Source organism: Triplophysa rosa, linkage group LG2 (assembly GCF_024868665.1).
Source record: "Triplophysa rosa linkage group LG2, Trosa_1v2, whole genome shotgun sequence".
Lineage (NCBI taxonomy): Eukaryota > Metazoa > Chordata > Actinopteri > Cypriniformes > Nemacheilidae > Triplophysa > Triplophysa rosa.
The window spans coordinates 35,307,313-35,318,583 of record NC_079891.1 but is presented as its reverse complement, the minus strand read 5'-3'; the positions used below and the strand labels follow the sequence as shown (position 1 = coordinate 35,318,583).

Below are 11,271 nucleotides of genomic sequence, written 5' to 3'. Positions count from 1 at the left end.
AAACCAACACAACAGACGGTGGTGCAGTATTTGTGTGTTTATTATTTCTTACAGTATTTACACCCCTCTGGGTTTGGATGGGTGAGCATTACACAGTGTCGAGGATGCGTCGGGAGTTCAGAGGCGATTCTGTTTCTTGTTGCTCACGTGCAGGAGGTGCAGCAGAAGTTCTCCTGGTGATGCTCCCAGGAAACCCGCGCTCTGCTCCGACCGATCGCCGCTCTTACGGTCCTCAGAACAGCTTGGGTCGAACATGCAGCCGTCTGGAGATGAGAAGCATCCGTGAATCAGCACTGAGATAAGCATCATTGACACTGAAACACACATCAAACCATCCACTCATCTGACCCGTGTCGCAGCAGAGACCCGGAGCTGCGCAGCGACCCTCATCAGAGCCGCAGGGTTTCCCTGGAACGTCACACGGAGACGGGAGGTATTCCTCCTCCTGACATCGCAGCGTCTGCGGAGACGCCAGGAGACAGCCGATCTCCTCTCCGCAGCAGAGACTGGGGCCAAAACAACGGCCCTGATCACCGGGACCACATGTCATGCACTACAAACACCAGACAGCAGAAAACCATCACACACCACAGTGAAAATCATCTCTTCATTCTCAATGAGATTCAATGGAGAGCAAATGAAGAGTTTGGTTCCAAAATGAGATCGTTAATTTCAAACATCATGTTTTTTATTGTGCGCTCCAATTAACATCTAAGAAACTGCAGTTGGTTTGTTTTGATTTAAGTCGTAATAACTAAAAAAATACAGCTCACTAACACAATAACAACATGATCTTATCGTCATTATGTCATTTTGGAACCAAACTCTTCAAATGGAAACTTGCTGAAATCTCATCTGCGTCTCAGATATTTCTCCTGAGAAAGAGTCTCACAGATGTGTCTGTCATTGGAGTCTCAGAAGAGATGTCAACGATGTGTCAAACCGATCTCAGATTTGTCAAGTTTGCAATCAAAAGTCAATATTATTCAAATATTAACTCAAAACATTTCTCATCAAATTCACTCAAATCCAGATGATCCTTTTTTAAACAGTCGTACGTTTCTGTTTTTATTTCTCATAAGCACTTTTAAGAGAAACACCTGAGACCGTTGACACTTCTGCGAGGCTATATGAAAGAGCAACATGTGAGCAATAACATTTTCCTCTGTGAGTTGATGACAGGACTGTTTGACGTACCTGTCTGGAGACGGTGTCCAGCGAGCGCTTTCCTCCTCTCGGGCAGTTCTGGATGTAACACGTGGAGGAGAGAGACAGAAGTCCAGCGACACACAGCAGAAGAAGAGCAGATTCAGTCATCACGACTCTGATGCTGTGAAACCTTCAGTACACCACACACACAAACGCTCGACTCTTTATAGTAACACATCACGCGTCATCACACCTCATTACAATGACAAACAATCCCCAGAGAATACTTTCACTCTGACAATCACGTTCTTTTCTTACAATTAAAATGTTTTTATTTCTTTCATCCTGTTTTTAGATCAGATTTAGTCAAAAGAATTGGTGCAAAAACAGCTTTTCCAAAACTAAACATTCGTAATTCAAGGTACGTTTTCTTGAGAAGCACAATGACAAGATATTAAGTCTTGTTTTCTGGAAAAAAGCTCAATTGTGCATGTTTTGCAGTAAATTAAGTTGATTTTTCTTACCCCTTTGGCAGACATTTTGATCTTGTTTTAAGCATAAACTCTTTTTTATTCTCATAAACATTTTTCAAAAACAAGATTAAGTCATTTTGCTTTTCAAGTAAATTGATCAATTGAAGATATTTGTTCTGGAAAACAAGACAAAATTACTAAGAAAATCTTTTTTTGCAGTAAATCTGTTAAAAGGTTGATGGAGATCTTCCTAAAAGTCCAAGGAACTTGTCGTCTAATTGTCTTTACTCTTGACTGAGTGGTAAATGTTTTCACATAGTTTGACATATTGTCTTATAAACTCGCACGTTCAAATTGATGCTCAAATTGATCCAAGTTCAACTTTGGGGTGCAACAGTTAAAACGTGTGAAAGTGAAGCTGATCTACATGATCAGAGACCAGAGGTTTTCAAACTTTATGATGCCAAGGACCCCCAAATATGATTTACCTTTTGTGAGGGACCCCCTTTTCTAAAATATATATCAATCTATATATTTAAAAAAAAAAAGATTTGTTAGATAAATAGTTAATAGGATATTATAAAGACAACAACTTGTTCTAATCCTAAATAGTTGGCAACAATTTCACTTCCAGTCCGAAAAAAAAACTATAGTGAGAAAAACTCACCAGAAAGATTCAAAAATAAACAATTCTGGAAACTATCAAAAGCAAAAAACCTGATAAAATCTGCGGACTTTTATCGTTTTTTGCTTAATCCTTTTTCCTAGAAAATTTCTGCAACCTTCTGGAGGCCCCCTGGGGGTCCCCGGACCCCAGTTTGAAACCCATGTCATAGACATCTACTTTAAATAGTTAGATATGGGCTATATTTCAAGTGTAAAAGTATGTTTAGAATCAGGAACATACGTACTTCTATATAATAGGTATATAAACCTTTTTTTTTTACCAGGGGTTGTTAAAGGATTATTTCACTTCAAAATAGGCCCCCATTGACTTTCCATAGTAGGAATAAAAGTTGACTATGGAAAGTCAATGGGGCTCATTTTAAAGTGAACTTTAATGCTGGTGTAAGTGAAGATTTGATGTATTTATGTGTGTGTGTTGAGAGGTCTATGTGAATGATTTCCAGTGCGCGCGCGCGTTATTTACCGTCAGAACTGATCTAATGGATCTGAATATTCAGAGTTTGTTACTAAACATGTGATCATTATGCACAGAGGAGATGAAACGTGACAGGGCACAAAGTTCAACTGCTTAAAAGAGCAAGAAGTCTCAATGTCACAATTGAAGTGTTTTGCTTTTATTTAGATGAATTCAGGACTGTTTTACTGCAACTCTCCAAAACGTTTGATATGCATATATCAGCACTCTACATGAATGTCAAAGCAGGATTAAAAACTCATGAATATAATTATAAAAAATGAGCATCAAAACAGCTCAATTACAGACACTAATAGTTTCAATTGAGACGTATTGCTGAAGAAACACAATGTCCTTACTGTATGACGTCAGCAGACACATATGATATAAAAATATAACACCAAAACTGAACAACAATTTTTGGAACAAGTTATAATAAAAATTCTGTACAGGATTGTTTTTATTTTAAGGTTTTGAACACGTTAACATCACACGTGCACACACCTGAACGACATTTTGTTACTAACTTTTTGCTGTCATGTATTTTAAAAAGTTACAAAAGAGATGCTCAACCATTTTTGGTGCAGCCAAAAATCAACAGTTTACCGAGTAGAAAAACGGAACATCATTTCATCCGTTTTTAAAACACAAAAATCAATAATGTACTTTTTTTGCCAGCATATTTTAGTGAGTGAGGGAGCACATTCGTACACGGTGTTAAAAAGGTCAAATTAACTCTCACAGTGTATATATAATCCACACTTTGAGATTTTGGTGTAGGCTACCATGATGAAAATGTTCTGTAATTTACATTTACAACTAAAGATGCTGTTTTGTTATTCAGAGTGTTTACCGAAGCCTCGTAAATAAATACCAGTAGCTATATATGAAAAGTTTGGTTCCAAAATGAGATAACTCCGTTTTTAAAATGTTTCAAAAATCATGTTTTTTTTTATTGTGCATTAATATCAATCAAACTGCAGTTGGTTTGTTTTGACTTGAGCCGTAATAACTAAAAAAAAAAACCTGCTAACTAACACAATAAATCACAATAAAAACATGATAACATCATAAAAAAAACATGAAACTCTTCATACGTTTGAGTGTCGGAAACTAATTTACCAATAAATCACTGTAGTCGTGTATCACTCACTCACTCACCACAGCATCACGTGTTTCGCAACTGCATGTCAAACTGAAACCGGCAGATGGCGCTGTTTCACTCAAACAAAAAACAGCAGTTCAACCTGCCATCTTGAATCTTTTATTTACAATGGATAAAAATTCAAACTTATTTACATTTTACCAAAACTGACACGTGCATGTGTTTGACTCAGAGCTACTGTAACACACGTTCACAGTAACACATATAACACGATGGCATTCACTGTTTGTGTCACAATAAACCAAAGAACAAATGAACATAATATACAAACATATCTGATAGATTTATACTCGTGATGTGCAGCTCATCAAACTTTACACCTGAATCCATGATTGTGATATTTTGCGATTCTCTGAAATACAATAAACCCAAATTTCTTTTAAAGGGACTGGATAACATAATGATTGACAATTTAAGATGTGCTGAGTTCACAATGGCTTCTAGATGTTAAGGCATTTTGTGAGGTTGTTCGTCACTTTTTGTCCATATAATTCGAATATCAGAGTTTGTTCACAGATCCAAGCGAACAAATTGCAGTGATTCTTATTGCTGGTAAAATCGCACTGAAATCAGACGATCTCATCCCTGCTGAAACAAACAATAGAAAGCATCACAGAAATTCTAATGGATTTAATATAGTTATAATGGGTATTGTATCGGTTTTAATGGAAACTATAATGGTCTCCGTAGACCTCTGCTGGTAATGTGTTGTGTTTATTGGTGTAATGGGAACCAACAGAACACCATTAAAATCTACTGGAATAAGACCAAGAACAAAGGAACTGTGTACTGGTTTTAAAGGCATTTGAGATGGAAACCATTCAAAGTTTGTATTGTTTTCAGCAGGGTGTAGTGTGCTGCGTCTCTGGGGTTAAAGTGCACTTGACCGTGTGTGTGTGTGTGTGTGTGTGCGTGCGTGCGTGCGTGCGTGTGTGCGTGCGTGCGTGCGTGCGTGTTCGAGTTCATCTCATCCTGCGCTCTCAGAGCACCATGGTGGGGATGTGATGCATGAGCGCAGGGTGTGAAACGGGTGTCATTTGGGGCGGTGGAGGTGACGGCTGCCCACTCTCAGATTTTGCGCCGGTCGGTCGGTGTCTGGCGCTCTTCTGGTGCGCGCGCAGGCCCGCCAGCTGCGAGTACGCGCTCTGGCAGACGTAACACTTGTAGGGTCGCTCGCCGGTGTGGAGGCGCACGTGGTTGCGCAGGGTGGATGACTGGCTGAAGCGACGATTGCAGAAACGGCAGACGAAAGGTTTGTCCAGGGTGTGAATGCGCATGTGCGAGCGCAGGTTACTGCGCGAGTTGAAGCCGCGGTGGCAGATGACGCAGCGCATGCGTGATGAAGAGGAGGAGGAGGAGGAGGTCAGGGATGAAGGGGCAGCTGGATCACACACATGTGAGTCTTCTGTGCAGGAGAATAAAGCAGAGGTCAGACTCACACAGTTTGACAGACATGAAAAGCGCGGTCTCCATAAACCAGCACATTCCCATAATGATGGAAAAATACTTGACTTTTTATTATTATATAAATAAATAGTGTATGATGTTTTTGTATATAGGCTAATTACACGTCTCTGTATAGCCTAATTTTGTTTTTAATGTATGTACTATTGAGGAGAGCGTTATATTACAGCTGTTATAAATAAGTGCCATTTTATTTTTACTTTGCATCAGGTTATTTTAATTCTCTTGAGAGATATTTGAAAATAATTTGAAAAGTCTAGTTGGGTCACCTTCTAGGAGTAAAAAATAATTAAACAAATTAATGTAATTCATTAATGTAGGCTAGGTTCTAATAAAATAATTCACCTGAACGGGGAATTAGTTAGTCTATGTATGTACGTTGATATGTAGGCTATATAAACGTAGGCTAGATGTCTTTTTGTACCAATAAAAATGAACGCGAACTTTTAAGAAACGGAACCAAAAATATACAATGAGAAATAAAAACACTCTGATAATAAAAACAATAAACTCAATTTCAAAAATGGTTTTCACATGGAAAACTCTGAAAGTGCAAATGATTCACAAACCATCACTTGCAAAAGGAAAACTTAGAAAACTGTTAAGAAAAAAATGCAGTTCATGTATAAACAATTTTCTTATTTCTCATTGTGTAGGCCTATTTTTGTTTGTTTCTTAAATGTTTGCGTTCATTTTAATTGGCACTAAATATCTCCATTGGTAAAGTCAAGTCAACTTTATTTATATTGCGCTTTTTACAATTTCCATTGTTACAAAGCAGCTATACATGAAACATTTTGACTATAACGTTTAAATGTATACAAGTAAAGACAAATAAGGTGAAAACACAGAAGACAGACACGCACACGTACAAAACACGGACTCACAACCCCACACACATAAAGTGTCAGTGGCTCAAAGGTCATGGGTCAAATTGGATAAAAGCGTCTGCTGAATGCAAACAAAAAGGTTTGAATTTAATTTGACCAATAAGTTTTTGTTCTTTATTTAGATTCAGTTGTGTGTGTGGATGTGAACAGCAGAGGGCGCTCGTGTATCTCACAGATAACAATCTCACCGCATTCGTTCCTCAAAACTCTTCACCTCTGGCCAATTTAACAATAAATCTCACCGGAGTAAAGCATCGTGAGATTATCCCTGAAAGTGTCCTGATTTTTATCATCTTAACATTGAAGCTCCCTCTCACACACATACCGTTTCTCTTTCTGTGTTGTTCCTCTTCTGCGCTCGGCACGCCAGGAATACCAAGGAAGGTGTTGTGAGAGTTTCCGTACCAAACGAGCAACTCCTGATCCGGTGGAATGGTCTGTAAGAGTAAACAGAATGTTCTGCATGTTAAATATATCATTCGTGTACATTTAAATGTACATGCAGCATACGTCTGCAAACTTTTCTTCGTCATGCTTTAATATCAGTGTATGATCCTGAAACCTGATAGACACCATCATGACAATCTTTCAATAGAATCAAAAACACGTGATCTTTTTTTAACACCACAGTTAAACAAGTTAAACTTTTACTTTTGATGTACGAAAGAAGCTGTGAAGAATCTGAAATATTTATTTTTACACGATGCTCAATTTTACGCAGCAGCTCAATTAGGTTTTTGTCACATCCCCAATCTATATGAGACGCTCAGTGAGATTGTAACAGGTGTTGTACCTCAAGAGCTTTGTAGAAGATGCTGGTGCCGATCTGAACCACCTCCAGGTTTTGTTCCTGTTCATTTCTGGCACATTTGATGTAAGTCATCCAGCTGCGCTGTTCCTCCTGACTCGCATCGACGAAACACCGGACGGTCCCGTTCTCATTGAACACCTGAACACACACACACACACACACACACGCACGCACGCACGCACGCACGCACGCACACACACACACACAATCAAGAGCATTAAAGATCATTATTGTGCCGGGATGATGAATGCAGAATAATGAGGTTCTGTTCACACACACACACCTCCCACATGAGGTTATTGTTCTTGTGCAGGTCCACGTGCTCAGGGGGGATGACCCTCCCGGTGAACGGACCCATCTCTGTTCCTGCTTTGATCCACGTCTTGGAGAAAATCCCCAGACCTTCTCCAGGGACTGAACTCTGAGCGATGATGACCTCACTGGGCAGCACCAGACTAGACAGCTTCTGGACCTCTGCAGGAGACCAACACCATGAATATCAATCATTTCTGCTTTTTTTGTTCAATTTAAAGAGATTATTTTTCCAATTTAGGTTACAATATAAGATTGCATTATTACTGTTAAGAATAATATTGTTACAATAATTGTGATCAATGCAACACACATGCAATTGATGTAATATTGTTTGTTATTATTATAACCAACAGCCAGTTAGATTTTCTTTAGTCAAAAAACACGCAGTGCTGTAAATAATGTATTATATTATTTTTATTAAATTGTTATTAAAAAAAACTATTTACATGAAACCTGCGCGTTATAGAGATGCACTTCAATGGGAATACACTTTTTTTTTAAATCTCGCAACACTAAAATACTTCACCGTTAAAGGTTTTTAATGGTACGAATGAGCATTAGAAAATGTTAGAGAACGAAATAAGAGACTTGTCAGATCTTTATGATGTGAAAATAAAGTGTTTTGTTATTTTCGTCACGAAATATGAGCTCGTGGTAAGAGGATTAAAAGGCGTGAAATGTCGGGGAGGGAAACTGTAAAAAGCGCATTCACGTCCCATTGAAAGCCACTCGCAGCATTTAATGTCCGAATCAAAGACGTGTGAATTGGTCAAAAACAAAATGCAGAAGAAAAGAGGTGAAATCCTCCATTCTTCCTGCCGGAGAGCGATATTCATGATTCTCCAGCGACTAATTCCAAATTCATTATCCTTTCAGGAACTTTGTTGCAATAAATGTGCGCTGAATGAAGCCGTGGCTTGTTTAAAAGCACCGGGAACCTCGCAAACAAAACTGGAAAGACGATTATAGATGGTTGACATGCATTGAATGGGGGCAGAATGAAAGCTTCACGGTGTGTTAATGGAGAGAAACAGAGATGCCAAGAGTGGAAAAGAGACCGTCCGGAGATTCCTGAATGCGCAATGGAGCTCCGAGAAGCGCAGGCTTTTCTTTGCCTTTCTCAGGTCAAGCACAAAGTTAACCAAATGAATTTAAAACCCTCCTGCATTCAGCCCACGGCAGTTACACGCCTAACAAACCCTGTAAATGCGTCTTTCAGCGCATTAAACGGGTTAAATGGGCCAAAAGAAAAGAGACAAAGTGGGAAAGGCTCCAGGAGAGAGCAGGGTGGCTCGAGATCTTGGGAAGAATTTTCTTCCCAAACGCCGGCGACAGAGTTTATTCCCTCTGACAGCAGAGATTACCGAAGATGAGACTTTGCTTCATTTCATCTTTCGCTTTTATTCCCCCCTCTGCTTTGCATGTAAAATAACGCGGAAACGGAGGGTCACGCTTTTCTCCTCCATTCAGTGCGCGCAAGTGAGTTTCTCAAGGTTCCCAGGACACACAAATAATGGCAACAAACCTCGCAATCCAAATTACACACTTACAATTTATTTATTCGTTTTTTACTATAAACAATCAAACATAATTTTATTCCACATGTAACGAAATGAAATCTTCCTGACGTACCAAAAAATACAAATTGATGTCATGGTGTTAATTTAGTCTGCTTAATATTATTGCCCAAATATTGTCACATTATCAATACCATTTAAAAAAATAAGATCTACAGCCACTATTATTAAATCGTCCTGATATCGAATATTTTTAGGGCTAACATTGCAAATAAACGTCATTAAAATTAAATCATGTTTTTCTAAGTTGAGAAAGTGAATTTGTTTAAAATAATGCATTTTTGTACAGCGCTTTTTTCAAACATTAATATAAATAAATCAACGAATATCCATACATTTAATGCTTGCATTTGTTTATATGTGGCTCACTTTAGAGTCATTTTCTGCAAGCATTTTCTTTGCAAAACACTGTAATAACATTGTTTTTAACAGTGTAATAAAACAGGAGCCTGTCCGGTGAAAGTGTGAGAAGTTTGTGCCTTACCTCCAGTGAAGGACTGAGCCAGAACTTCAGCAGTGAAAGCCGTTTTAGGACTCAGACTCTGTCTGTCCTCACAGAGATGTTCTCCGAGCACATTTCTCCACCTGCCGTACAGAAAGCTGTGCAGAATGTCAGAGGTGATGATCTCGCACAGTTGAGATCTGAATCTGGACTTCAGCGCTTCAGCGGGAAGAACCGAACCCATGTCTGCTAAAGCACAGCCACCCCAAACGATTCAGAGCTGGAAAGTGTTCAGGTCTCTGTGGATCACCTCCACTTATATCAGCCTGTGGCTCCAGCTCTCTCTAATGAGTTATTGATGACCCCCTCCACTGCTATACACTTGTTTCCTCTGAGGAAAAAACTCTTCGTGGAGCCACCCCTCTTAAAGACACACGCACGCACGAACGCGCACACACCCGCGCACTGAGAGACTTTCACTGTGTGTGTTTGCAGAGAAGAGAAGGAGAGACATACAGAGACTGAAGGGGTGACAGAGAGAGAGATAATCTGACATAAGTGGTTGGACACCTGTATAGAGCCTATTAACAAATTACATCTTACAATTATTTTCACACTTTTAACCAGCTGCCAATACAGACCGAACATCTCTCATGACATCTTATTATTCTGCATTTCACTCGCCTTCAGTCACTGCTTTCTTCTTCATTCTAACAAAAAGAGATTTAATGATAGGCTTATAATGGGCAACAAAACATGATGTGAAATGAACAAACAAAAATAACAGTGTTATTTAAGTATACGCCAATTTACAAAATATGCCAAAAAAATGATTGATGATGTGCCAAAATAGTATTTGTGTCTATCGTGGCAGGAGAATCAATGATGTGTGATGAAGGCAGATTTGAGCTAAAAGTTGATCTGTTCTCACAATGCCATATACAATTTGTACTTTTACGTGATTAAATACAATATCTGTTAGCCAAAACAAGAGTTTGGTGTTTTTGTTTTTGCTGGAGATCACAGTTGTAATGTAAAACAAACGCGAGTTAATTATAGAAAATAATTTCTATTGATATCTTAAACAAAACCTATGAAGTGTACTATATATTAAAACCAATAATAATATATGCCAAAAGTATTTACGATGTCAGCTGATATGAATATGCTTACGTATGTGTGAGTGAATACTTTATCATGATTATTATTGATCATCAATTTTAAGAAAGCATAATTCAAGGAAACTCGGAATAATTCATGTGATGCCTAAAAATGTTATTTGCAGTGTTACTCTTCAGTTACTCTGAAAAAGTAATGAATTACTAGTTACTAATTACATATTCAATAGTGTAATTAGATTACTGTACAAGTTACTCTCACCAAAAAGTATTTCATTACGAATTACATTCTAAATCCTATATCAACATTGATTGGAATTCATTCAAGGATGAAACAGCTCTTTTAATTCATTCAAATAAATAATAAATAACTACGTAAGTTTTTCTTATTAACTGAGCAAAGTATACAAATATGAGAGGGATACATTGAAGCAAACATTTTAAAGATAGACTTTGAATTTTGATGACATTTCCACTATTGAACACATTACACAGTATTTAGTTTAATTACACCAGAAGTAACTGTAATAAATTACAGAAAAAATGAGAGTAATCCCTTACTCTACTTTTTAAGGGGAAAGTAATTCGATTACAGTACCTAATTACCTAGTAACTAGTTACACCCAACATTGGTTATCTGTCTTAGTATTACTAATGTCGCATTGAACTCACACGAATGTTTTCTTCACTGGAAATGTGTGAATGTGACTCTGGCATGATGAAACG

General features: G+C 38.2%; 2 protein-coding genes across 2 annotated transcripts; both read right to left on the bottom strand.

The window, feature by feature from the left end:
• Window positions 1-27: 27 nt before the first annotated feature.
• On the bottom strand, window positions 28-1,358 carry LOC130545214 (vasotocin-neurophysin VT 2-like). The gene is made up of 3 exons (XM_057319619.1): window positions 1,198-1,358; window positions 349-553; window positions 28-263 (listed from the first exon to the last, which is right to left on the bottom strand). Exons 1-3 carry the CDS (start codon window positions 1,315-1,317, stop codon window positions 118-120), a joined length of 471 nt encoding a protein of 156 aa, XP_057175602.1. The 5' UTR covers window positions 1,318-1,358; the 3' UTR covers window positions 28-117.
• A 2,409-nt stretch (window positions 1,359-3,767) lies between these two features.
• On the bottom strand, window positions 3,768-9,775 carry LOC130546873 (PR domain zinc finger protein 12-like). The gene is made up of 5 exons (XM_057322382.1): window positions 9,470-9,775; window positions 7,377-7,567; window positions 7,076-7,231; window positions 6,608-6,719; window positions 3,768-5,333 (listed from the first exon to the last, which is right to left on the bottom strand). The coding sequence occupies exons 1-5, from the start codon at window positions 9,669-9,671 to the stop codon at window positions 4,909-4,911; spliced, it is 1,086 nt and encodes a 361-aa protein (XP_057178365.1). The 5' UTR covers window positions 9,672-9,775; the 3' UTR covers window positions 3,768-4,908.
• Between the last annotated feature and the right edge of the window lie 1,496 nt (window positions 9,776-11,271).

Excerpts from the sequence above, each read along its gene's own strand:
- LOC130545214 (XM_057319619.1), bottom strand. The coding sequence starts at position 1,317 with ATGACTGAATCTGCTCTTCTTCTGCTGTGTGTCGCTGGACTTCTGTCT. Across the intron at positions 554-1,197 it reads TGGACACCGTCTCCAGACAG|TGCATGACATGTGGTCCCGG; the intron begins GTACGTCAAACA and ends TGGTGTTTGTAG. Across the intron at positions 264-348 it reads GGGTCTCTGCTGCGACACGG|ACGGCTGCATGTTCGACCCA; the intron begins GTCAGATGAGTG and ends TCTCATCTCCAG.
- LOC130546873 (XM_057322382.1), bottom strand. The coding sequence starts at position 9,671 with ATGGGTTCGGTTCTTCCCGCTGAAGCGCTGAAGTCCAGATTCAGATCT. Across the intron at positions 7,232-7,376 it reads ACAATAACCTCATGTGGGAG|GTGTTCAATGAGAACGGGAC; the intron begins GTGTGTGTGTGT and ends GTGTGTGTTCAG. Across the intron at positions 6,720-7,075 it reads TCTTCTACAAAGCTCTTGAG|ACCATTCCACCGGATCAGGA; the intron begins GTACAACACCTG and ends TTACTCTTACAG.